This window comes from Anarrhichthys ocellatus, unplaced genomic scaffold (genome assembly GCF_004355925.1).
Source record: "Anarrhichthys ocellatus isolate YVR2014 unplaced genomic scaffold, GSC_Weel_1.0 scaffold37, whole genome shotgun sequence".
Lineage (NCBI taxonomy): Eukaryota > Metazoa > Chordata > Actinopteri > Perciformes > Anarhichadidae > Anarrhichthys > Anarrhichthys ocellatus.
This window is the reverse complement of record NW_022280067.1, coordinates 1,797,922-1,825,643: the sequence shown is the minus strand read 5'-3', so window position 1 is coordinate 1,825,643 and position 27,722 is coordinate 1,797,922. Positions and strand designations below refer to the sequence as shown.

At 40.6% G+C, this 27,722-nt stretch overlaps 1 protein-coding gene across 4 annotated transcripts in view; it reads right to left on the bottom strand.

Annotated features, from left to right (window-relative positions):
* Positions 1 to 27,242, bottom strand: part of rxfp1 (relaxin family peptide receptor 1) — a 44,902-nt gene extending 17,660 nt beyond the window's left edge. For 2 of the 4 annotated variants that reach the window (XM_031866970.1, XM_031866973.1), the window contains exons 1-4: positions 26,934 to 27,242; positions 22,129 to 22,266; positions 2,159 to 2,242; positions 261 to 366 (exon numbers count right to left, since the gene is read on the bottom strand). In XM_031866970.1, the coding sequence (XP_031722830.1) occupies positions 261 to 366; positions 2,159 to 2,242; positions 22,129 to 22,266; positions 26,934 to 26,976 (371 nt within the window). In that variant the 5' untranslated portion in view covers positions 26,977 to 27,242. The other 2 variants (XM_031866972.1, XM_031866971.1) reach the window with 2 other exon arrangements.
* Positions 27,243 to 27,722: the final 480 nt, after the last annotated feature.

Below are 27,722 nucleotides of genomic sequence, written 5' to 3'. Positions count from 1 at the left end.
CCCAAATTAATGAAATCTTGAAATATAAACTTCTCCAGATGTAAGAAACCAAGTGTGTGAGGCTGGCTCTCATAAGTCTTTCAATGACGTACATTACTCATCAGCTGAATGTGAGGGGTTTGCATTAGTCACTATCACCAGAGATTCATCAGTAATTCTGGCTTCAAGTAAATCCGGCTTCTCACATGCTGTGGCAGTCACAGCCAGGAATGGAGGCTTTCTGAGGATGAATTGAGCTTTAAGATGCCACAAAAACTCACATCATGGTGACATTCATTGCCACCACTGGGATGTCTTGAAGCTCTGTGCCGTCACAGTCCAGCTCCAGGTCTCGGCACTGGCAGAGCTCAGGAATGACACCCAGCACTGGAGAAATGGAGGGGAGAGAGATGGGACATCAGAGGACACTTCAATCAACTGGTCATGCACCGTCAAAGTGTCGAGACTTGAGCGGTTTGGCTCAATGCCAACTTTGTCCTGCTGGAAGAAGTCCTGAGATTAAAGTAGCAGAGAAAACAATAAAAGCAGAATTCAGTAAGAGACTTGCAGGACAAACACAAACACAGGTTGGAAATAGTTGATAAAACAACCAGGTTTCTCAATATTGCATATTGAGTATTCCTGGTTTAAGACAGCTTTGATTATCTTTCATTAAATCCCAGTATGGATATGCGATGAAATGGAGCAGATAAGATTATCTAACCAGGCATTCCTGAATCCAATGAATGCAAATTATCTTTGAGGGCACATACGTATTAACCGAATGCTTCAATTTGATAGGCAAACTTATTTTCCTTTGCGGAGATTATTACACATTTGAGACAAGTCATGTTTAGCTCCCCTCCCAGCGAACTGGATGTAACAGAGTAACTACTTACTGAGGCCAGTAAATAAAAAAATAAAAAAATAAAAAAAAAATGATCGGAATATCCTGAGCAGGTCCACACGAAAGGAAAGGTATTTTTGATAATTAGATATTTGCTGAATAAAACCATTATTTGCACAACTCTTTGCTCCAGGTATGCTTACTTTCAAATAAACCCAATTTGCCATCTAATAAAACAAAGAAAACCATCTCCTTACAGACAAAGATGAACATGGATCAACAATGGGGGAACTGCAGAACACATATCTTGTTGATAGTGCTTCAGACTCACTGTGAATGACACTAGACTCTATTGCCCCTCTGAAAGAGAAGATAATAAAACCAAGGAAGTTCGCTCCATGTTGCAAACATCACCACAACTTGAAAGGATATGGCGTTCCACCAATTTGTAAGAATCTCGGATAGTTTGGTGATATAGTCTTGAAACATAAACGAAGGCCCGCCGTAATGCCAGAGAAAAATAATAAAGACAAATAGGAACCCCAGGTTTCTCTTCAGCACTGTAGCCAGGCTGACAGACCTCAGTAGTAGTGACTTCATGACCTTCTTTAATGATAAGATTATAACTATTACAAACAAGATTAATAATCTCCTGCCCTCAACCAGTACCGATCAATCCTCAACTATAGGAACCTTAGAAACAGTTGTAAACCCTGATATATATTGTGATGGCTTTTCTCCCATCGACGTTGACCAATTGACTTCAACAATTTCTACGTCTAAACCTTCTACTTGTCTCTTAGACCCTATCCCGACTAGGCTGCTTAAAGAAGTTTTACCTTTAGTTAGCACCTCTTTCCTAAACATTATCACAGTCCTTCAAAGTAGCTGTAATTAATTCTTTTTTTGTTGCGTTTTGTTGTTACTTTTTATCTGAAGCTCCATGATGAGAGCATAATGCATCCTGAAGTTCAAGTTGTCGCCAACCGGCCCCCATCCCATCTCCACAAAGGAAACCAACCAAACCAAGTCACTATGACACGATCCCTCACCGGCTTCCCACCCACAAACTGTATGTGATTAGGCACCCGTGCTGAAGCTCAACAGCAGCTGGTGATAAAAGCCAGACCGCTGTAGGCTCTTGCGCTGCCCACGAGTTCCTTTAATAAGAAAACAATCTGTAACACAGCAGCGATGACAACAAAAAGAAAGGAAAAAAAAATCAAGGACAGTTATATCACTGCCAGAGCAGTGACAGGTAAAAGTTATTTTCAGGAGTACCAAATTGACCAATCTTTTAATAATGCAGTTTAGAAACAGGGCAGTACTTACAGCACACATCGGACTTGGTCCCAGTGTTATAGCTGGGCATTCCAAAATAGTTGTCGAAAAGATTGGGCCACCCGTTATTATCTCCTGGAAAAGAATACAAGACAGACAAAGTCAGCGATTACAACCCATCATTTTTCCATCAAAACCAAACATCTTTTTTGAAGTATAATTTGAGGTAGTCGAAATGTCCCTCTCACTCCGTTGTGATTCACAGAATGACATTCACCTCGCCTACAGCAACACAAAGGCGAGATGAATGTTCTGTTGCTTTATGACGAATGGAGGTATAATGCAGTAGCAAACATTTATTCTGATGTTTATTTGTACAGGGATCGGTATGGAGCATAAACCAATGCCACACACCACAGAGTTTATCTTTCAACTCAAGGTGTGCTACTTCCAGGACAGTACAGAAGCAACTCAGCTTCCACTTCAATCCTTGTGAGACTTTGATGCAGCGTTTGAGGTGGTCCAACCAAACTGCTGTAAAAACCCTTTACCCTGCCCAGGCAGTCTCGTCATTTTCCAACTATCCATCAATTTTCTTCAAACCCTGGTGCTTTATGGTGACTTTCAACTTCAGCCAGGAACTAATCCTTAAGTCACTGTGCTGCTGTGTCTCAGGTAACTGTCGTTTCATCTTTATGAGCCAGCCATTTCACAAAGCCTCTGCTACTCTGTCAAATGTATTACTATCGTACATATATGGTGGAAGTTAATGTGTAAGCAACATAAGTTAACTTTGTTGGGGTTAAAAATGAATACACCTGAAAATCTTGCTCTTGCTCAAATTTAAGATAAAGAGGAATTTTCCTTGAGTAATATATCAACCACAGCGATAATAACAATACTCATTAGACCGCTAATCAGACTCTAGTGTGACCTGCAAGAAGGTATTCACCTTTTTCATTACCAAGGATCTTGTGGAATGGATGAATAATTCCATATTAAATGGACATAATGATTTCGTTATTACAGTTTCCTTAAGTCCTACATTCATTCCAGGCAGTTGTATGAAACATTCAGATTCAGTGCTCATGGTGAAATTCAAAGAAATAACTCCAACGATCATGTGAAATAACTCTGGAAGCAATACCATGAGGTTGACTTTATTTATATGTCTCAACAAGTGTCAAATGGATTGCCAGGAAATTTGGTACAGATACCTAGGTCCAACCCGATCTCATGAGAAGACATATAAATAGATATTTCCGCCTACGCATTTTTGGCTTTTTATGTGTCATTTATATGCCACTTTTTCAGGTAATTTATATAACATGGGGTTAAAGTTGTAAAACAGTTTTTTGCGTATCACTTAACACCACCTCATTACCGTGAAACATATGTGGTTAGGTCTAGGCAACAAAACCGCATAGTTAGGTTTCGGAAAAACAATATGATTCGGCTTCAAAAAACTATGTCAACTAAATAAAATACATAAACAACATAACATAAGTACGGAAAGAACAACAAATCCCATCTATGCTTTTACCAGCCCACTATAAACGGTCTCTCTCGCATTTTTTACTGCATCACATGTTGAGAGCGCATCATAGTTACGCATTTATTGCACACTAAATTACCTATTTTCATGCAGCCTGTGATCAAACCCACAGTAGTGAAACCCTGCCCTCTCTCTGTCACTCACTGTGCATTCATGTTTAGCGTTTTACAATTAGGCGATCTGCGAGCAGCAGAACTTTAAAAAGGAGACAGGAGGTCTCTTACAGATTTGGATGTGAAACGCTAATCCCACAAAGCACAGTTGATTGAATTATGCACTCCATCAGCGGTGATAAAAAGACAGCACTCCTGGCACCAATTGATAAGCTTCCCATGCATATGTGTTTGGATAAAGGACACTCCAGTTTCAAACACTGACCGAATTGAGAGATATAAAACTCTGATTGTCTCTAATTAACTCTGCTTTTTGGACATTGGTCCATTGGTGGGAAACAAAGATAAGGGAGTTTGCATGTTCTAGCTGTGCCTGCATGAGTTTTGCTCATGGTGCTCCAGTTTGTGATAAGCTGCGACCAATTTGCCTCTATGAAACCAGAAGCCTCGAATGAATTCAGAAGTGAGTACGCTATTGATTGACAAGATGGCTTGTTCGTCCACCCTTCCTTTTTCCTCTTCTGATGTGCTGGTTTTTCATCTTGTAGGATTTAATAATGTTGTCATGGCTACTTGGACTCTATTTCCTGATGTCTTTGAAGCACATCTCCTTTTAAATACGAGTTCTTATTTGATCATGTTATGATAGCTCCCTGGACATAGTATTGACTTTTGTATTGGCAGTAATGACTTGTTATACAGTTTAATTAATGAATGCTATGATGGAAACTGCTATGAAATGGATCCCTATGCTGCATGAAAAATTGCATTAAAAAGGTTATTTTTATGGATTCGGTTAGTCTTGTTCTGATGGAAGCAGCATTTGTTATGTTGACGAAATGATGATTTTCTGATGCAATCCAATGCAGTACAGCGACTGTTTTATATAGAAATCAAACAGTATCACGAGAGACAAAAAGAGAAGTACACACACAAAGTTTCAGACAGCACAGCACCACAGCAGACATATCATGTGAAAAATGTGTTGAAATATGTTAAAAACTGTTTGCTTTAATAAGTGCACAGAGACAAAAGTATAATACAGTTACAGAAGAGTTTTGTGCATTTAAAGTAGTTAGAATCAATATTTTATCAATTGTATCAAATGACAATGTGAAAATAATGTGAACATGTGAAATGGGTCACTCGTGGTCATGAACCTAGAGAGAATTATCTCTTGAATCTGCAGCTCCTCTCAGCTTTACGGCGAGTTTCGTTTTGTTTAGCTGTCCCGCCAGTTTACGGTTTTGGTTCACTCCCACCGCTCTCATGGCGTAATTTTAAGCTCTAAAAACCTGCTGCACCAAACAGCAGACTAACAGAGTTAACTGGGGAACAACATGGGGCATTTAGCAGCTAAAAAGCCAGATATTTCCCTCAGGAGTTGTAAAAAAGAGCAAAAAAAAGATGACTTACATTCATCAAGTGGACAGAAACCCAACTCAAAATGAATGAAAATGGTGCTCAGTAACTGCTGGATGTGTAAATAAGCAACTGTTTGCTAACAAGTATATGTTATTGTCTTAAAATATGGATGGTTCAATGTGTTCACAACTGGTTCCGCTTAATAAGTTATTAATGTTAATGCTCACATTTCTCAGATTTTTCTACAGCCTATAACTCACCTCAGATTTAGGAGTGATGTTTTTTATGTTCTTTGAACAAGCCTGTTGTTGCAGTCGCGTACTGAAAGGAGCTTTGAGCCAAAAGCTGCATGATGCGAGACTGATCTGTCAGTCATTGAACTTGAAAAATAAATGTCTGCTTGCTATCCCAATGGGAGTTGCTCACCTGCTGACCTGCCTCTTATGTGTTGTCTTTGTTATCCAGATTCAATCACTGAAAAGCTAATTAGAATTTAGTGTCCATGAGGATTCGCTGTCATGTTTGCGTACTAAATCAGACAAAAACAGATTGCCAGATTGGTTCCATTTAATCCTTAGTGGGTTGTTGTTTAGACATTGATGTCACGCAAGACTTATTAGACTCATTAAAGCTCTCATGAGATGGTTTCCTGTTGAAACAGGACTAAAAACCTCAGGTGTGAAAAACAGTATTCACACGTTATGGAGGTATTTTGATATAATATGACACAAATCACACCTAGTCAAGCCAGGAAGTACAGTGGACACAAACATCACGTTTACACAAGACAACAGAAATACAATGGAAGGTTTATTATTGACTGCACTTCAAAAGGAATTATCAAAGTTGATAGGAATATGAGTCACACCAGTCACTGGAAAGAAGCTGAGGTTTACTAGAACCCTTCACCAAATGATCAAGTATGTGCCAACAAGCACTGAGGCAACAGACAGGAAAGGTCTGAAAAGCTCACAACAGCTTGAAGTTGGTAAGATACAACTGAGAAATAAACAGGAGAGAAGTAGTGTTCTTCAAATCCAACAATTCATCAGACCATACAGACTTGTTTTGTTCTTACATAACCTTGTTTGGATGCTAGCAAGACAGAGCTGCTAACACTAGCCTAAACTGTGATACCAGCCAGGATTGACTTAAACAGAATGGGGAAATACTACACAGTGAACACTCTAGTCATGAATGTGGCCTTCAAAAACAAAGTAACATGGAAACCCACAAACCGAATGTATGGTATGTATTTCGGCAATTATGTGCTAATTGAGCTGAAATGTAATCCTCCTATCGTAGGTAATTAGGTAGATAATGTTTGCAACTTACGTTGGAGCAGGCAAACACCGTTTATCCCATTCGATACACTTTTGCTCATGTGTTTTTGGTGTTGGACCTGCTGTGCTTCGTTACGATTGCTAAGCTACGATTGGACAATCAGTGAGGGGAGGGTTTAAGCCAACTTTCAATTGCATCATAAAAAGACAGAAAGTTTTAATATTTTTTGGGGTGGTTTTTACAATCCATTCCTTAGTCTTCAAAATTGTTTTGTCTGGAAGTAACCTACATTTATGAAAGCCATGCATGGTTAAGACACTTAAGACACCACACACGGGAAATCTAGCTTTTTGCAATTAGTCACTGCCACCCAATGCATTGAAATATTATATTTAGTTTATATCATTTTCAGTCAGCAGTGGAATTAGAGGGGAAGAAAACCATCAATGTAATTCCACGGTTTGATTAACCATGAAAGTGAAATTATCAGACTTTCACTGAGTCACTTTGAACTTTGCCTTCAAAAGGCAGATTCATTTGTGACTCATGATATCATTGTGATGATAGACACAAGTTAAATAGCACAAAACGATTGATGCTCAATGAAACCAATATTTGAAAAATTGATGCCGTCATTGCGGTTCAGAGATCAAATGCCACAGTGATACAAAGGGAGGAGGAGGGGGAGAGACTGTGGGAACATTGTGATGTAGCCTGCACACTATTTGAAGTCAAACTCAAAGAGATAGACATGAAATGCCTGCAAACACACACACACAGGACTTAGAGAAATAATTCATTTCATTTCTTTCTGATAACAACCCCAAACCTTTCCACCATCTGTCAGTGACTTAAACAAGGTGGAGCAAGGCTTCACGCTCCTCCGTGGGCTGGGACACGTTGTTGTGAATGTCCTAAATGAGCCCACTTCAGATCTATCAAAAGAGTACAGAAATAAAGTATGATCTCAAACAACAGGTCTGACCTACATTGCTCCTAGAAGCATCCTAAACAAGATATCAGCACTGTATTATGACCTGGATCCTCTACTTGTTTTCATTCTAAACATCTAATCAGGAACTACCTGGGATGCCAAGTTAATATAATTAGGTAGTTGGTAGGACAGAACATCAGCAGTGCAACTGTATGCGTCAGGGGCTAGGAGTGTTACTACGGAGGATGCACCATTTGCAATAACCATTTCTTATCATGATTGTCCGGTTTTCTAGGATTCAGTGAAGAATTCTGGTTTTCTCAGGGGCAAACAGGTGATACATGCAGCTTTTAGTCACATAAACATGTAAAGTTTGTTTTGGGGCAGAGGGCTATCTTAGCAAATGCTCAATGCTCTGCAGCAGACATGGGCCATACTGAATGTAACTCACAGTGAAGGAGAAAGGAATAACTCCTTTCTGGCAGAGGCGAGTGAGAGCACTTACATCTTTGATAGCCAATGCATTTCCAACCTTATCTTGGAAAAGCCTTATCTTCTCCATGCTCTGTTCTATTACATGCAAATCGCTGCAGGAGAAGGCCTTTATGAATGCTACACTGCAACAAACGGTTGGATGAATCAATTCTCAGGAAACACATCATCCACCTTAAGTCTTTGATGTTCATTTCAATTTCACTGCACAATGGGCTTGAAATGGAAAAAGTTGACCCTGTATGTCTTTCCTCATTCTTCAATGAGGGATTAACCTGGATACAGGATTAACCTGTAAAGATCAGTGTCACACCAGCGAACTGCACCACCGGCATTACGGTTTAGCTCAAAAAAGGAATTCAGTTTGGAACAAATAAACAGCGGGTGTTTGCAAAGATTGACTTAAAGAGACCAGGTTTTGCACTTAAGCCCCTTTCACACATTAAGCTTAATCCAGAAATGTTCCTGATTTGATCCATTCCTGGTCATGTTTACAATGGAGTTTATATGACACAAAATGGCAAATTTCATACTGCATAGCATTTGATTGGAGCAGTACAAGAAGAGGTTTGAAAATGGGTAATTGTGCGGGTCCCATGTGACGGTAATGCACCAAGAAACGCAACAATTTGCCAACAAGGGCAGGGAAGCTAGTTAACGAATGCATTTTGGTGAGTAACCACAATAAAGCTCCACAGGGCACCTTTATTACCAACATAATTACTTTGATGAAGAAAGACCTTTAAACAACAGTCCCACTGTTACATTGTGATTCATTACAGAAATGAGTGAGTTACTTTATCTAATTTTCATAATGAAACATTCATTATTGATCAATAAGTGCTCTTTTCATTTGGCACTACAATCACAGCTCATATCGAGACTGACTAAGGGCCTCGACATTCTATTAAGATGAGCTAATGAGAGGCTGTTTTTGACTGCAACATTGGCTTTTCGAACAAAAGCCCACTTAATGAAGCAGCTCTGAATTTTAATCAAATATTATGTTGGCCTTTGTGACGTTACAACCCAGGGGGGATGCAACTGTGTGGCTTTAAAATGAAACAAATACATGCTACGGAGACGAAGCAGAGACTTCAACTAATCAACGGCCTCACAACTGTTGGTCATTTTATCGTCAAGCAGCATTTAACTTGTTTAAGAAAGCCTGCTCTTCTGATATGGAAACTTTTTCTGCTCATACCTTTTCGAATTACTTTGACAGTGATTATGTGTTGTGTTTATCTATTATATTACATCTACACAGTGTGGTGATGAGTGGATTGGGGCTCAGTGTATTTCTCATCTTTCTCTGGGAAGGTCTAGTTTGTAGCATCTTGAGGCAACTAGCAGTGAGGTTGCAGATTGTAAACAACTGAAACTTCTCCTGCGTGCCAAGCGTGAAGGAGAACTAAGGCTGCGGAAGTGAGAACACGAATGGCCCTTTCTGGTATGTAGATACAAACGGCTCATTCTATGGTAATTAAAACACAACGATTCTCCTTCTCAGGTGACTAAACACAACAGAAAACTTTCTTAATAATATTATATTGCATTTCTACACTGTTCCTTTAAACCCTGTTTGCTGTGATGAAACCTGGAGCCTTTTGGTGATCAGACGTCATCTCTGACCATCGCATCATCCTTTTATGTTTTGTTTTTTTCTTTTCCACAAAAGCTTCCATCGTTGTGACATTGCAGAAGACAACACACCTGTTTTATCCTCCTCACTTTGAGCCTATGTGAAGTATTCTTTGCTCAGTGATTCCCTGAGTAAAAGCAGCATTTCATCTTTCAGATGTCTGAATCTTTGGCTTTGATGTCTTGCAAACTCTGACAGAAGCCAATGTTGATACAGTGTTGAAAAGCCTTTCAAATCCTGAGCCGAAATGGAGATTGAGAGTTTGCTATATATAGTCAGCCATAGCTGGTAACAGTATTGTTTAGTGAAAATGTGAACAAAAAAAATCTTCTGAAGTTTCTGACATCAGTTATAACATTACAAAAACTAGAGACATGAGACAATGCCCTGAAAATTCTGAGCACATTCGAGCTGACATTAAATCTAAATGCCATGTAAACCCACAGGGCCCATACATGCTGCTGTCAGTCAGCATTTGTGTGATTAATTCATGTTTTACTTTTTCAAAAGCAACTTTTATGGGGCCATCCATCCATCCATCCATTTTCCTCCGCTTATCCAGGGTCGGGTCGCGGTGGCAACAGGCCAAGCAGGCTGACCCAGACTTCCCTCTCACCGGCAACATGTTCCAGCTCATTCTGGGGGATCCCGAGGCGTTCCCAGGCCAGCTGGGAGATGTAATCCCTCCAGCGTGTTCTGGGTCTTCCCCGGGGTCTCTTCCCAGTTGGACGTGCCTGGAAAACCTCCAGTGGGAGGCGTCCAGGAGGCATCCTAATAAGATGCCCGAACCACCTCAGCTACTCCTTTCGACGTGAAGGAGTAGCGGCTCGACTCCAAGCTCCCTCCTGATGACCGAGCTCCTTACCCTATCTCTAAGGCTGAGCCCGGCCACCCTACGGAGGAAGCTCATTTCGGCCGCTTGTAACCGCGACCTTGTCCTTTCGGTCACGACCTAGAGTTCGTGACCATAGGTGAGGGTAGGAACGTAGACCGAGTGGTAAATTGAGAGCTTTGCCTTCCGGCTCAGCTCCCTCTTCACCAAGACGGTCTGGTGCAGCGCCTGCTTTACTGCTGCAGCCGCACCAATCCGTCTGTCGATCTCCCGCTCCATCTTACCCTCACTTGTGAACAAGACCCCAATATACTTGAACTCCTTCGCTTGAGGTAGGCACTCCGTCCCCACCTGGAGGGAGCAATCCACCGGTTTCCGGCAGAGCACCATGGCCTCAGATTTGGAGGTGCTAACTCTCATCCCCGCCGCTTCACACTCGGCTGCAAACCGCCCCAGTGAATGCTGGAGGTCACGATCCGAGGAGGCTAACAGGACCACATCATCTGCAAACAGCGGAGAGGCGATCCCGAGACCCCCGAACCTGATGTTCTCCACCCCCAGGCTGCGCCTAGATATCCTGTCCATGAAAGTCACGAACAGGACCGGAGACAAAGGGCAGCCCTGGCGGAGGCCAACACCCACCGGGAACGTGTCTGACTTATTGCCGAGAATGCGGACACAGCTCCTACTGCAGTCGTACAGAGACCGGATCGCCCGTTGTAATGGGTCCGGCACCCCATACTCCCGCAGCACCCCCCACAAGAACCCCAGAGGGACCCGGTCGAAAGCCTTCTCCAAGTCCACAAAGCACATGTAGACTGGTTGGGCAAACTTCCAGAACCCCTCCAGTAGTCTTGCGAGGGTAAAGAGCTGGTCCACTGTTCCACAGCCGGGACAGAATCCGCATTGCTCCTCTTGTATCTGAGGTTCGACAAACAGTCGGAGCCTCCTTTCCACCACCCTGGCATAAGCCTTCCCCGGGAGGCTGAGTAGTGTGATACCCCGGTAATTCGAGCACACTCTCCGGTCCCCCTTTTTGAAAATGGGAACCACCACCCCGGTCTGCCAGTCCATGGGCACTGATCCCGACCCCCATGCGACATTGAAGAGGCGTGTCAGCCACGACAGCCCAACTATGTCCAGCGCTTTCAGCATCTCAGGGCGGATCTCATCCACCCCGGCGCCTTGCCACCAAGGAGCTTTTTGACTACCTCAGCGGCCTCTGCCAGGGATATGGGTGAGCCTCCCCCTAGATCTTCAGGCGCTGCCTCCTCTGCAGAGGACATGTTGGTCAGGTTTAGGAGTTCCTCAAAGTGCTCTTTCCACTGCCCGACAATGTCCCCTGTCCGGGTCAGCAGTTCCCCCCCTGCTGAGAACAGCCTGGGGTAAGCCCTGCTTTCCCTTCCTGAGCCGTCGGATGGTTTGCCAGAACCTCCTTGAGGCCAACTGAAAGTCCTTCTCCATGGCCTCCCCAAACTCCTCCATTGCCTGAGTTTTAGCAGTTTTTATGGGGCCTAGATGGTTATTTACTATGATCATTACTTTGGTTTGGGGCTTGTGCAATATTTCTTGCAGGAACAGATATCTCATTATAAAAGAGCACAAACTAACATTAATCATACACGGAAGAGTATTTTAGAAAAGGCACTAGTTAAAGCAAAAACACAAAGGTCTGTAGAAATAAGACGCATTGATCAAAATTAGGATGGTAATATAATTCACCTAACAAGTCCTGTAAGCAGGTTTATACTGAAAGGTAGCCGTGGAATAGAGTTGTTGTTGTGGTAGTTTAAACAAAAGAACAGTAGCTATAATATTCCGAGAAGTGATGAAAAAAACAACTGCATAATACATTCTGTCCTTCATAGAATATATACAGGTTTTTTTACAAAGTTCTGACCACACTGAAAGATTTATTGGAAATGTTGCCATATTGCTCAGACAGTTTGTGCCGCTTGCTTCAGTTTATTGAGGGAAAAAGAAAAGCTTATTGTGACAGTCTGCTGTGGTTATTGTGTGCAGGAGAGTGGAATCAAATACAGAACAGCCTCGCTTGTGGGAGTAGGACAAGCTACTTGGACACATGCTAAAAATATATTTTTGAGTAGTGATGAACCTGTTTTTTTTTTCTTCATGTCTCACACCAGTCAAAGGATAACACGGGTGTTATTAACAACACTTATTGACTGTAAAGTAACACCTGATATAGCTTATGCTTCTGGGCAAGGTATTGATTTAATATAGAGCCACAATTTTGTATTCTGGTGATGTAAATCCTTTACCTGAACTTGCTCGGACATGCAGTTCAGTTTACAGTGTGGAGATGGCTAAATGACACTCGCCACATTCTTCATCAATAAAGAGAAAATTCAAACATACCATGTGGAGTATGTATCCTTGAGGCCTTAAAATGTGTTTAATGCATTTCCTTCCTCATGAAATATTTGGAAAGGCTTTTTTAATGTTTAAAACATTTTTCTACGGACACATCTGTAGATGTGCGAGTAAAAAAATGCTCCTGACACCCTCCACTCTGGACACACACAGTGTTGATGGGAATGATTGAAAAGTCTTTTTTACCGTTTTGAAATATAAAGACTAAAATAAAATACATAAATAAATGAACTGAAGTATTTCATTATTATTGCTTTTATAATAAATTACATACTAACAAATTGCATACAGTATAATGATGTAACCTGCATATTATTGTCACGCATACAGGCTGGACACACAGCCTGCCCTGTACTCCCTGTTCCCCACCAACATGTCCCCAGACCAGACACACCTGGTGGAGATCTGCACTCTACAGAGTCAACTTTTCTAGTTCTAAATTGTGATGCATATTCTAACATCATTATACAAAACAGTGTGGAACAGATTTTTTTATAGTATGTATTGCTCCAACTAAAATATTGTTGATAGGCTCAGAATAAGTCTATCATCTTGGTATGTTTCAAATCACATGTTCCCAATCATTGTCTTGCTATTTGCGGAAAGCTTACAAGAGACAAACCATCTTAGATGTGCTACTGATGTACAGTACATATGGCTTCCTGTAGAGACGATTAAATCAGTAAGAATGGCAACCGCTACCTACTGGGCTTCCAGGGGAACATAGCAAAATTGACATTGTTGAGCAGATGGAGGAAAATGTGTTTGAATACGCTATTTCTTCTCGGTAAAAAAATAAAAAGCGGTCTATATCTTGAGTGCAGGCTGGCCTGCTCATAACCAGGCTAACCCTTTTAACATAACGTGAGATATATAATGTGCATGTCTGTAAAGGTTCATGTCTCACTCTGAAGTCTCACAGTATCATGTTTTTAGCGGATCCATTTCAGTTGATATGTCTGAGTTCATGCTTTCCGCCCTCATTGGTTGAGGAATCAGCCCGCCACAGCTTCTTATCTTTTGGGACCAACTGTGCCAGTGCAAGCGGAGCAAGTCGAGGAAGCCAACAAAACTAAAATTGTCTGAGTATGATCACGCCACAGCTCATCTGAAACTGCACATCCGAAGCCCACAAACAAATGGGAGGCAACAGACGTAGCATGAAAGGGCCAAGTCTAATGGCTTTAATCTCCATTCTGATTCATTTCACTGATTTATTGTGTTTTTGAGATTAGTAAAGGGAAATAGGTTTTTTTTCTGCAATATGATGGGAAGAAAGTGATTCAAACAAACTATTAGTTCCACACCTGCACATCAGTCAAGCAAAACTCTGCACTGATGTTCATCAGAATCAGAACCGTTTATTGCCAATTTATGTTTCACATACAAGGAATTTGTCATGGCCGGTGGTGCATAACATTAGACAATAACATTAAACAATCAAGTGCAAGAAATAGAAACATATTAAAATTTACAATATAATATAGAAGAATATAAAATAAAGTGCACAGACAAACAGATAACAGTACTTTAAACAAGTGTAATGTAAGTGTAAGAAACTGTTCGTATGGCGTGAGGTCTTGGTCCCGATGGACCGCAGCCTCCTACCAGATGGAAGGGGCATGAACAGTTTATGTCCAGGGTGAGTATTGGTGTTGGATAAAAAAAAAATGTACTAACAAACATCTTCAGAGAAAGAGAAAAACACTCAAAGACAACAGGAGATGGAAATTTGTACGATCAGTGGATGAGAGTCTGGAGCTGATCAGCACCAAGGTGCTCTCTGCAGGTGTGGATCTTCACCTCCGTCGGTGCAGTGAGAGCCATGCTGACAGAAAGCCAGATAATGAGTTGTTGCTCTGTGTGCAAGATTGTCAGTCTGTGCGGGGTAGCGGGGCAGAGAGGAAGAACAAGCCACAGACAGACACATATAGGATGCGCTCTGTGATGCAGTATTTTTCCGTTTCCTGTGCCTGGTACCATCTAAAGAAAACATTTTTACTATAGTTTCATGCTATTAATTTCTCCTACACAAAGGCTGAACTCAGGCGAAAACCACCTGTGATGGACACAAGAGTTTAAAAAGGTTATGTCGAGGAATCAAAGAAACGATCTTTACTGAAAATCTGGTCCACAAAGACCTTAAAACTTCTTAAGAGCCAGAAGGGGTCACGTGGAAGAAAACAAGAAACTCTGAGACTATACTTAGGTACATGTACAGCCATTTGCACTAATGGTGTATACTTGAGCGAGACTTTTGATATTCAATGTAATTGCCGCAGGCTGCTCTGAATCAATGAGTTTTGGAAATTCAATTTTGGTTACTGGAAGCTTGCACGCATTCCCAGAGCAACATTTTAAATATGAAGGCTTAACATCGTTCTGTTATCAAACTCTGCAGGAATAGTATCATGTCTGCCAGACATATGGTTTCCTGTAAATAAATGGCTTTTTACAGGAGAAATACACCATACAGCAAAACTAAGTAACCAACGGAACACACCTGGACTCTGCTACAATAAAAAAAAAAAAAAAAAAAACTTTTTTAAGTATGTTCTGTTTGTTCACAAAACTGTCTCTTGAACAGAGACACTTCCAGTGGCAATCCAATCCAATTAGTGATCCCTCTGAATTAATTAAACCACTTAAAACCTTTCCCTCTGATCTACTTTTGTGAAACTTTGTCTATGCTCTTTTATACTTTTCATCAAAGCGAGGACATTATCACACTCCCACAGATGCAGGCGCAGACACATCAACATTATCGCACTCTCTCACACAGACAGACAATTACACCTTCCCTTCAAGTGACGTACTCCACTCCTGACCCGTGCTGCTTTAACGTGCTGTGATGGTTGGCAGAGTTGTACAGAGTCACTTTAAGTGTTTGTGAAAGTCTTGACAGCGAAAGGCCAGATGAGGAATATAAATTATTGATGATCTGCTTTATATATTTTCCCACTGACGTTATACACACTTTTAAACATTTCCCACACCAACCTGTTTATGGTGCTTAAACCTATACACAGAAATAGGCTATAGCATGTTTTGTTTGCAGTTTTATAAAACATTTCTAATCTCTCTGACTCTTCCTGCATCTGCCCAAACTACAAGGTCAGTTGGCTTTTCAGTTTTTTATCGGTTGGAGGCATGCCAAACAGTACGGTGAATACAGCAGGAACCGAGATAATCCCACTGTTGTGGGCGAAAAAGCAGACATTACTAAAGCTATGCTTTTAAATGTGCTCCAAACGAGTGTTTTTAATAGATTTGATAATAGGGATGGCTTTTCACGTGAATTAAGTAGATGATGATCTACATTTGTTTTTTTCCCGCTTGTTTTGCAAAGTTATAGGTAGTAAGCAAAGATGACTGCGCTCCTGTCAGCAGGGATAACATCTGACTCAGTATCTTGTCGGCCTGATTGGCGATACAGTATCCTTCTGTCAACTTTCTGGCTGATGAAGCAATCATATTGGGAGGCAAGGTATCAGGTTTTAAATCGAAAGAACTATACACACTTTAAGTTTAGCATGCTTTGCTGACATGCCAAATGTTTAATTTATTTCTTGTCAAAAGCTCTTAACATTTGTAATACACTCTGTATAAAATAATATTACACCACCAACATTTATATTCACTCCATTTCCCCTTTTAACCTTCCCCCTAAGGGTAAAACCAGCAATTCCCAAAACTACTCCTGTATTTCTAGTCATTATTTTTCAACCTGAATCTTCTGCCATAACTGTGTGTGCTGGTGCACATCTCTGCAGCAAGATAAACACACTTCCTCACAATATCGTCATCATTACTTAACATATAAAAACAGATAACGTCACAATCACATGTTATGATCACCAGTATCAATTATTTAAACTCTGTTTGTGAAAAAAATGGTAGTGTGCATCATCTTGGCATGGTGGACGTCTATAAATGCTGCAATAGCCATGAGCCCTGGCTGCTATCTCTGGAGAAGGAGCCAGTCAGAGGCCCAAATCACAGTGGTAGCTAATTAATAACGCTAACGTTGTTAGAGTTGTAAACAAAATGCGCCGCCAATGTTTCTGAATACTGAAATTGACCCAGAAATGAAAAGTGAACTAATTTATGATTCAGATTGTTAAATCAGCTTTCTCAATAGCAACATTTCTAGCTCACGCCCGATTTTACGCAGCTTGTGACGGAATTCAAAGCTTGGTGATTGGATGTTTCTTACCAAAGTGCACCTTGGGAGTTGTAGTTGGCTTAATTCCTATGTGCACCAGCTAGAACATTAAGCTTTTTAATCAAAGAACCAGATATTTTTGTTCTAATGCAGCAGTTCATTTTTTAATAACTTTTACTTAAAACTAAACAGTTGGCCCAACAGTATAATAACATTTAGCTACATTAAATGCTGCATTAGCATTAGACAGCTTGTGTAATGGCTAGCTTGATTAGCAGTAAACCGATTGCCGAAAAAATGAAAGTATCAAACTACAAATAAATATTTATAATAAAAGAAAATATACAGATAATTCCCCAACAAGGATATTTGCAGAGTATGAAACAGAAACTGTTGAAGGGTTTAATGAATACTTCCTATTCAATTTTAACATGTACACGCTCCACAAAGACAGTACGTTTTTCAGGGTATTGAATTCTTTTACATTGTAAAGGAATTCTGTGACTATGATCACCTCTTATGAAGGTTACTTGGAGCGAGTCAATCTTAAATCAAGCTTTTTTTCAACTATACCTACTCTTTCAATCCAGGTCCACACTGAAGGCTTTCTGACAGCAAGGCTCTGAATACAGCAGCAGGAGGACTCACCGAGCCCTGAATGTGCCAACATTTCGGAAGATGTGAGACCCGAGTGATCGACACAAAGAACACATTTTTTTTTTTTAACTATTGATGAAGGACCTTCGGTTAACAGATATATGGAGGCTGGTCAACCCAAAGGAAGTGAGAATAGAATGAATATTCCCTCATTCACAAATCTCACTCCAGGATAGATTATTTTTTGATTAGCAAGGATCTGGTGGAGAGTGTCTCAGACTGCTCAATAGGAACCATAGCATTGACTGATCATACCAAGATTAGCAGAGCCAGACAGAGTAAAGACAAATAGACGGAGGACCCAGGATTTAGCAGTTCAATGGTAGAGGAACATGACAATTTATTTCTGTGGAACAATGGTTCAACAGATACAGTTGGAACAGTATGGGAGGCGTCTAAAGCTTATATAAGGGGGGAAATCATAGCTTATTCTAGTAGGAAAAAGAGCAAATTAAGATATTAAGGGATCTGGAATTTCAGCCTAAAGAATTAGAAAATATATTGTCCGAGAATGTTAAATAAAAGCAGCGGAGTTAAAAGTATTTGTAGTAAAGTAGAAGTATGAAGTAGCATAAAATCTGCTTAAGTACAAGTACATGAGTAAAGAAGTTTGTTGCTTAAGAGTGCATGGTTGAATATCGTGGAAAAGTAAAAGCCAAAGACCACATAACTGAAAATAAGATAAGCTAGATCTATATTGACAGAAAGAAATACAGATAGAAACTATACAAGAGCATTTGGAGCATCTGTGCTTTTTCTTCTGAAACTTGTGTCTGCTACTGGAAACGATGCTGAAAGCCGTGATAGTAAATCAAAACAATGACGCTGCAGACAATAAAAACCAAAACAATGAGCTGAAAAATGCTGAAATGTCTTTGAAGCCGAGGAGATCTGCAGATTCAGGTAATAAGTATCTGTATCATATCTGTAAGAGCAGCCTGGTCTCCTACAAATTATGTTCCCACACAACGTTTCAAGGGAAACATATTTGTTTTTTGCTACAGCCAATTGAGCTACAGCGCTCTCATTTCACCCAGTGATTCATTCTTTCTCTCAAACTAAAAAGGTCTAACCTTGTTAACAGTATTATTAATCATATTTTGTCTTGTGATACATTACCTGTTTCCTGGATATTTCAGTTTAATATCTTTAAAAGGTTAGAGTTAGATGTAGTATGCAAATGTAGCTTAAAGGGTTATGTCAAGTCATGTTATGTTGTAACACCAGCTGTAATTGCTTTTCTTTGGCTGATTGAGCAGCGCAGCAAGCTGTGAACACTGAATTTAATCAATTTATATAGTTAATATGAGGAATATATTACAGTGGCTATTTTAAACATCAAGATATGATGCAACATCAGGGTTAGTTCCCCCAAAATCAATACAAGTCCGACATGAACAATCTTTTTTTCGATTTGCGAAAAAGGAGAGTCTTAAGCTCTTAAATTGCTAAATGCTCAATGAGTTCACCAGCTAGTTGCTAACTTTGTCGCCCGTTTGATGCTGGACAGGTGGTGCACAGTGTGATTTTACAGCTTTTGGTTACTGGTAATGATGCTGATGAGAGCCATGAGAGTAAATCACAAACACTGAAGTTGCAGCTACAAAACAATGAGCCGATAATAAAAGATGAGGAGAACTGCAGATTTGGGTAATAAAAATCCTAAGGGTTAGAAAGATCCCTTTCACATTACACACAGATTTTCTTCTCATTGCTAATATATAAATATGAATTAAGGTGTGTCACAGAGGGACAGATCCTGAGGATTTCATTGCAACATGTAAGTCGACAGTAGAGGTCAGAGATCACTTACGTTGTACATTTTAAAATATGAGGACATTGCTGTTTGCTCGTGTTTTGTTCATAAAGGTTTAGTCTATCACATTCCCAGTTCTTGCCAGTGTTGACTGCTAGGGTTAGCAGGGACAGCTGAGCTGCAGCAGCTGATTTCATCCAATGATTCATTCTTCTCCACCATTTCGTTTCAACAACGAACTTGCTGACATTCAGTGTTATCTGCTGCGGGGAAAGCTTTGATCAGGAAAGCAAGGAGTTTAACTTGGAGAGTGTAACATGGGTTAATATTCAAATATTCATGCCACAGGTTACATCCATGGATGATAAAAGGACTACATGAACTGTTAGCTTCTGTTCCCTCTGTGCGTGCGAGCGTCACTACAGCTTTGTCTGCTGCTGGAGGTAAGAACTTTGTTTAGTCAGACAGACAATACCAAGCTACACGTCTAATAACAAGTTATTAGCCAGCAATGTATAACTTTTCTTTCTGTTAATATAACAGTGAAATGCTTCCAATGTCAAAAAGACTGCATAGAGGACCAGCCCTTTGCTGGACCGAAGCTGACATCAGATCACAAACCTTCCTGCAGGGGGACTCAATTGAGCCTGGGGAACGGAAGGAAGTCAGAGGAATTTACAACTGTCATTTATTATAATTTGACAGCTGTTTTATGAGCTGAATTTGTTTCAGCACAGGAGTCATGAATAATTATCTCCTCCTCAAGATAAATTCAGGAAATCAGTCATGCATGAGCCTGTTTTCACAAACTGGGGAACAGCAGAGGTGAGGAAGCGTCAATAACAGGATCCTTTGTAAGTGTTACCTGTTATATGTGGGGTATAAAAGGGTATATTTTTTGTTGACAATAACATAATTGACACAATATCCATTTGAGTCATGCAGCTGCAGTGTTGGTGTACTTACATAATACATTTTTGGATTTATTCAGTATCTATACTGAATAAGTACAATTCATTAGATGGGCTGTAGGTGAAATGGGGAGACTAAAGAACATCAGAAATAGCAGTCTTTTAGATTGATCTTTACCAACATAACTGAACAGCTTTGAGAACAACTCACCAGCATGTAGAAAAGTACAGCTGCTGCCAATTCCTGGTACTGAGGCATAAGCAATGAAGGTATTCACACTGTGCAAAAAAAAACACACTGGATTTCAGAGGTACGAGTGCAACCAGAGTTACTAACAAGACGGAACCACAAGTGAACATCATGCATCGAAAATATGGACCATGATCTTGTCATTTATTTATTTTCACCAGGCCGTAGTGTGCCCTTACAGTACCCAGATGCACAAATGTTATATTTATACTGCCTGTGCCAGCAAGCACCTCTGAGCCTATTCAACTATGGGTGCAGGTTGGGTCGAGTAAGCTTTGTGGGTGCAGGCATTAATGGGTTTGCAAAACTGGATCTGCAAAGAACTTTCGGGCAAATTAGAATATTTAAAAACTGATCCATGAGCATGCAGCATGAAGAGGGCCTCTGTTAGGGTTACTCTGTATACACATTAGTAGTTTATCATATATATGTTTTTATGTCCGCTGGGACATGTTGCCTCGTATGGAACAAATATCTTTAGTGGTATTAACCAAACTTAAAGGTTCTCTTTACCATACTCAGAGCATTAATAAAGCAACAAACAACTATTTGTAACATCAAGATATAGAGGAGTAACTTCATCCTGAGCAGAGATCGAGATCAATGTCGCTTTTTCTCTGTGTGTGTGCGTGTGCGTGTTGTACTCCGAGCTTCTTTGTGCTTTCTTTACATAGCCAGTGCATGTAAGTGCATGTGAGCGTGCCCCCCAAAGGCTAGCTCATTACAGCTCATAACGCTGTTGGAAGTGTAGCGCCCAACTTGCTGTTCCCCCTCAGGTTAACACCATTAGCTCTGTCAGCACTGTTGTTGTTTGTGCTGTTAGCACCATTAACTGGGAGCCGACTCTCCAACACTGCCGACAGGACTTGCGTCAGTCATGCAAATGCCTTGTTAATACAGACATTTTGACACAACAACACAACAATCTCATAATGGGAACTAAAGGGGAAACAATGCAGCCACATCAAGACAAGCCCCCCACGCTGAGTCTCACTCCCTGGGTTTCCTGCACCTCGACAATCCTGGCATATCATCAGACCCGATTCGATCATATGCTCAATTTCATCCCTCCATCATTAATGCTCAGTCCCTGGTGCTCATTTATCTTCCCCCCCCCCAACCTTACCTGCTGTTCCAACAAACTAACTGGCTTACTTAAAAATGCTATTTAAGCAGAAATAACATACTAACTCTTGTTTTATGCCTACATTCTCTGTGTAACAATAACCACTATAGACAGGGACCAGAATCAATTGATAGAATATAACGGAACTGTTGCTGGCGTGAGTGGTATAGATATGTCATTTTAAAACCATAGTATACTCACTAAATATAATGTTACCTTTTAAAAATTTGGACAAGAAAGATAAAATACATGTTTGCTTAGTCTTCCAGATCATTCATAATGCTGCTCCTCCTCCGAGTTACTTTGTTACACTCCGCTCAGAAATAACAACACGAGTCACAAAGTCAACCCCTCGGGGGGAGAGTAGACCTTCAAAACGCAAGACCTCTCTTGGCATCCCTCTCTTTTATGGCCATTAAACATAGGAAATGTCTCCCGACAGAACTAATGACTACAAATCTACAAATGCATTTTGTAGATTTGCTGTAGGCATGAAGTGAAACAGCACATGGTCATAAACGTTTGTTCTAGAAACAATGAATTACCACAGTTCTCCTCATCTGCTTGATTTCCACAGTCATCGATGCCGTTGCAATGCAGGACCTGAGGGAGGCACATCGTCAGGTTGCCACAGGGGAAATATCCAAGGGGGCACGCCGCCTTCTCCTCTGTGATATTGAGTGCTATAAACAAAGCAGAAAATCCAAGCATATGATTATGAATGTAACATTTGTGCCACGGGTCTTTATTAGAGACACATTGAGAGCCCTTGAGAGATATGAGTTAAAGTTACTGTGAGAAACTTTTCACTGGTTATGAATCAGTGTCAATTTAAGACTGATGCCTCTGTATGACCTACATAAGTAAACCCGACCATCAGCGAGAAGATTGGCTATTTCTACATAGTAATTCTTTGGTGCCACCGGGTCAGATTACACGCAAATTCAGATGAAATCATGCCGGTTCACCAGATAGCCCTTCAGCTTAGACCCCAGCAAGGCCTCCAGCAGAAACCAGCCCACAGCTGACAGACCCACATCCGGCTTCGCTGCTGCTTTCAACATGCAGTTGGAAGCTCCGGCAGGAGAAGGAGAGCTCAGTTCCCAGCAGCAGCATCTCCTCCTCCGGCCAGGAGCAGGGCTTTACTTCGCTGCTCCACTGGTCACTCTGTCAGACCCTGCAGCAGTAAAATAAGACGTGTTCTAAACAGACTCATGAGGAGTTTCTGCATCTCATTAAGGAAGCTTTTGTATCCATTTGTCTAAACCCACATCAAAGGTTTTAATCACAGAGAGCTGTTCTTTGTACTATTCATGAGTCAATGCTTCTTTTGAAAGGTGCATGACAGGAAATTGGGAGGGTTTTGATTGCCTCTCAACGGCCCTCAACATGGTGAGACAAGGCCCTTCAAAGTCAATAAAAGAACATAGAAGCTCAGATAGCAACAGACAGAGGGAGAGCAACTGCATTCTCTGCTCAGGTAGACATTACTCCACTATATCTTTTCCATAAACAAACAATACAGACTGACATACAGTATATTGTGAATGTAAAACATACTTCATATGCCATGAAGCTGGAAGAGGAAATTAATCATTCCCTCATCTCACCCATGTCTTGATTATTAACATTCTTTATTCATGCGCCATAGTGTATCTGCCTCATCGTGCCTGTGGTTCAAAACACAGGACACAGGGCAACAACAAGCCAGCTGCAGATTATACATATTCCAACTATCTGGCATCTCCACTCTGGAACCAATTAAGAAGGGAATATAATTTATGATTCACCTCATTATCTACTTGGCACTTGAGTCCATGCTAAAATATTGATTCATCATGTCATTATGTCTCAACAAGACCTCTCACATGTTCTCACCTGTTGTCCGTAATTAGGAACTAAAGGTTACCGATGTCTTAAGCCGCGGTTATGAAGTTGCGGCAGTTCATTGGCAATCTGCAGTCCTGAACAGTCAGGTTGCCAAACGCTCTCCATGGTACAGCGATACAAGTTCCCTAGAGTTTTGGTGCTCATACCAAAACTTCTTGAGACGCCTAAAGAAAGTACAGTATCTGTTGTGCTTTCTTGAGAACGGGTCGCACCTTTTAACATTTGTCACAAAACTCAGAATTTATCTGTAAAATAATAAGACTACTCTGATTGCTATACTCTCAGACTATTTCTTCTTATAAAGGATACTATGCTGAATTACAGCACAAGAGATCTTAGCTTTGCTTTAGACATGCATCATATTTACAATGGTGATGTCACAGTTAAGTGCAGAGACTTAACTGTGAAGCTCCCACCTGACAGTAGGCTTACTAATGAACGGCACCACGACAACTCTGTTTCCACGCCAGATGGAAAGCATATTTTAAGAGGTCTATTTTCTGAAACAAAAGGAAAAGAAATCACCATTTCCTGGAGTACACACTTGTTAATTATGAACAAATATGAAACGTGTGGGATTCATGAAGCCTGCCACTACATCCACACGCAAAATTATTTCAGTCTAAGACACTTCATCGCAGCAGATGGCTGTTCTGCTTCACATAATACACAAGCACAAGGAAAGAGTTGATATTTTTATGACTAGGGGAGAAAAGAAGAAAAAAACAACAGCTATGACAAAAATATGTCGTCATTAAAAAATATGTGCAAATACGTAGCCTGCAAGAAATTCAATTCAATGAAATCATATTGTGATTAAAACGTATATATTAAGATATAGTGAAACAGAATTATGTATTATAAATTGATAATATGCTAACTAAAATTTTCAAAGAAAATCTGATTATTTTGCAGCAAAGATCTTAAATAAATGAGAAAACACACAGCTCTTTTATTTTTTCAAGCATTTAATTGACACAATATATAAAACCATGGGATTATTTCATATAGACTATTTATGTATCGTGTTATCAGAAAACATGCTATATCGTGATAGATATCGTTATTGAGATATAAAATGAGCTATATTGGGATAGAAGGTTTTGGTCATGTCTCCCAGACTTACTGTAGTTAAGGGTGACAGAGGAGACCATAATGATAAGACTAGAAAGGACAAAGGAGGTCTTGGATCACTGTGCAGCAGTTGGCATTTAACTTCCCCCGTTTCTCAGCATGATAAAGAAAATATATCACAAATGAAAAAAACGTACTACAGGTGCAGTACGGATTATATAAAGGTGTAACATATTCTAATAACGTCTTATGTCATCTATATTTCTTTAGTGATACTGTGTTATTATGCAGAGTATTCCCATACAGCACAGGTACTGCAGACATTTGTAGCACTGCAGTTCAAATACCAATATTGTTATAGTTGCATGCAAGGTCAACACAGAAATATTCAGTCCACCTGAGACAACGCAAGTGTTGTTTACATTTCGAATAAGCCGCTGAACTTAAAAGGGTATATTTGCTCTGTTTAAGGGCTATCACACACCATGCTGACATTTGGCTGACGGTTGCTGTTGGGCCACCGGCTTCATGTTTCAGTTCCTTTACTGTTGGGTCTATGCTGATGACTAGTGCCGACAAAGACACCTCATCAAATGCTTTGCATCTTCAGTTAAAGGTTGCACACAAACACACGACAGCTGATGGCCAGCTAACTGCCAACAAGCATGTAGGCTGTGTGCACGCGCAAGAGGAAATATCAACTCATTTGTATTCATAATCATAAAAAAAAACATAATTGAAAAAGACAAAAAAAAAACTAAAGAAGTACACTTCATTGTTTTCGTGGGAAAACTTTATTTTGCCCTCATTTCACTGAAAAACAGCCATAATTATTCTCTATTTTTTTCCACCACTGGTTATCTATCTTGCTTAGAATATGAAGTAAGAAGCCGTTTTGATAAGATGCGTTTGTGGGCACTTCTTCATATACATTTACACTCTATGTACAATGTTGTCCTCCTATACTGTACTTTTATTATGCTGGTCATTCTGTACAGATGCCATCTATTGTCTGCATGTCTGTCCGTACAGGATGAAGGTTCCCTCCTCAGTTGCTCTTCATGAGGTTTTCCACACTAAATGGATGGAAACAATGATTCGCTTCAGTGGCCACTCAGATAACTCGGTCTCACCGACTGCCTCTGCTACCGATTCAGTAGGCTGAGTCTAACAAACAGAAGCTGAAATGGACCGACTAGAGCCAGCAGTGACAGGTGCATCACAAAAAACCACAGGCTCAACAGCCCCTTATGGCAGGCTAGCTGTGAGTCGGGATCCGAGAGATCTTTAGGGCATTGCTCTGTGAGCTTCTGGAGCGTTGCCTATCATCTGTTGACTGCGACAATGTAAAAGATAGAATCTTAATTGTTCGCTGCAGGAGATCAATTTCTCACAAGGTGACACACAGTGTAGCCCGTCACGACTTTCATTCATTGCTTTTTTTTCTCCACAGGTCTTGGGTGCATGGTTCAGGCTAGAATGCAAGCAGTTATGCAGCAGATTCCTGCCTCGACCACCAGAGCCTTACAGTATCATGAGTGCATAAGCAGCATGCACCTCAATGCACAAAGCACAACTGGTCTGCAGCCAAACAAAATAATGCAATTATTGCTTCAGATTAGAGCACATATCTTCAAATTCACCCCAAAGAAAAAATCTCGTTAATAGTGACTCCATCTTTGCTCAGGATTTGAAACTATATCCTTCATAGCATATCTTATGGAGTTAACTGACGTGCTTTATAAAACCAAATCCACACAGTGGATTAAAGCTCCTATGCTCTGTGAAATAAAAGCATTATTTTGACCTGAACGGCTCTTGGTGAGGAGTTCTGACCCAGCAAATAATTGCTGAGCAAATAATGGCTGGGATTACTGTAAGTTCTATTTCAGTGTGGGCTTCACACAGACCTGCAACCCTGCCCTTGACAGAGGATGCGCGCAGCACTACTGGACAGCGACTGATGACAGCTCACTTAATTACCTGTTACAGTGTGATGGATGCACTGCTCAGAAATATACTACAGACAAAACGAGAGCCCCTGCACTAACTCACATAAAATAGAGGGGATAAAAACACAAAGATCTCATTTTGCTCCACATGAACTCCACATTAGTTTAAGAAAACCCAACAAAAAAAAACCCATTTATCTCTCAATCTTAAAATAAATCTCTCGTAATCTCCCACGCTTTCTTTTAGTTATCGGGACATATATCATTTTAAGTCGCTCGGATAACCCGCAAGGCTTCTTTGAAACCAATTGTTCAACACATTGTGAGCAACCAGAGCAGACAGCGCAGATTGTCCGCGTTGGCTTTTTAAAAAGGCAGAGATTGAAGCTTCAACGAGTTCTAAATTCGTCAACAAGAGACATTGCTGAACTTACCCGACACTCCATAAGCGAGTACCACAGCCACATAAACCTGCATGGTCCCTCTTGAAGTTTTTGTGAAGATCAAGAGGTTGTTGTGGTGGTGGTGGTGGAAAAGACGGAGACGCGATGTCCTGAGCTGATCGTCCAAAATTGGGAACCTGCGCGTAAAAATAAAAAAGTTTTCCGTTGTGTGATAAACACGTGCAGATAAGACACAGCGGCTGCAGGAGGAGAACCTGGAGAACCTGTGGCCGCTTCGCAAGGTCGACTCGGTCTGCGCCCAGTACGACAGAGAGGAAGGTCTAATGATTAAGTTGGCATCGTGTGACGCGCGAGAAGCAGTGACAGCACAGGTGCAGCGCGTGGAGGGGTGGGGGTGAGAGAACAGAGAGGGGGAGGAATCTATCTGGGACTCTGCAGAGGAGGGAAATCAAGGCATTAAAGCAGGGGTGTTCAATTAAAATTCCAAAAGGTCCATGTTGAGAAAATATCCTCCTGCAAAGGTCCGGAACATTACAATAATATGTAATTTGCACTATTTAGTGCCATATAGTTACTGTATATATATATATATATATATATATATATATATATATTCAAGGAGCCTAGTAGTAGTGACATCTCTGTGTAGTCAACAACTGTCAAATCAAATAAAGAAAGTAATTCAAGTAATTAAGTCAATTATATTTTAACAATTATTATTCTCAGTTTTCAAATTTAACTGGATGGATTATAAATAATACATAGAAATACATAAATAAATGTTCTCTCATTTCAAGTAAAATAAGGGCTCCATATAAA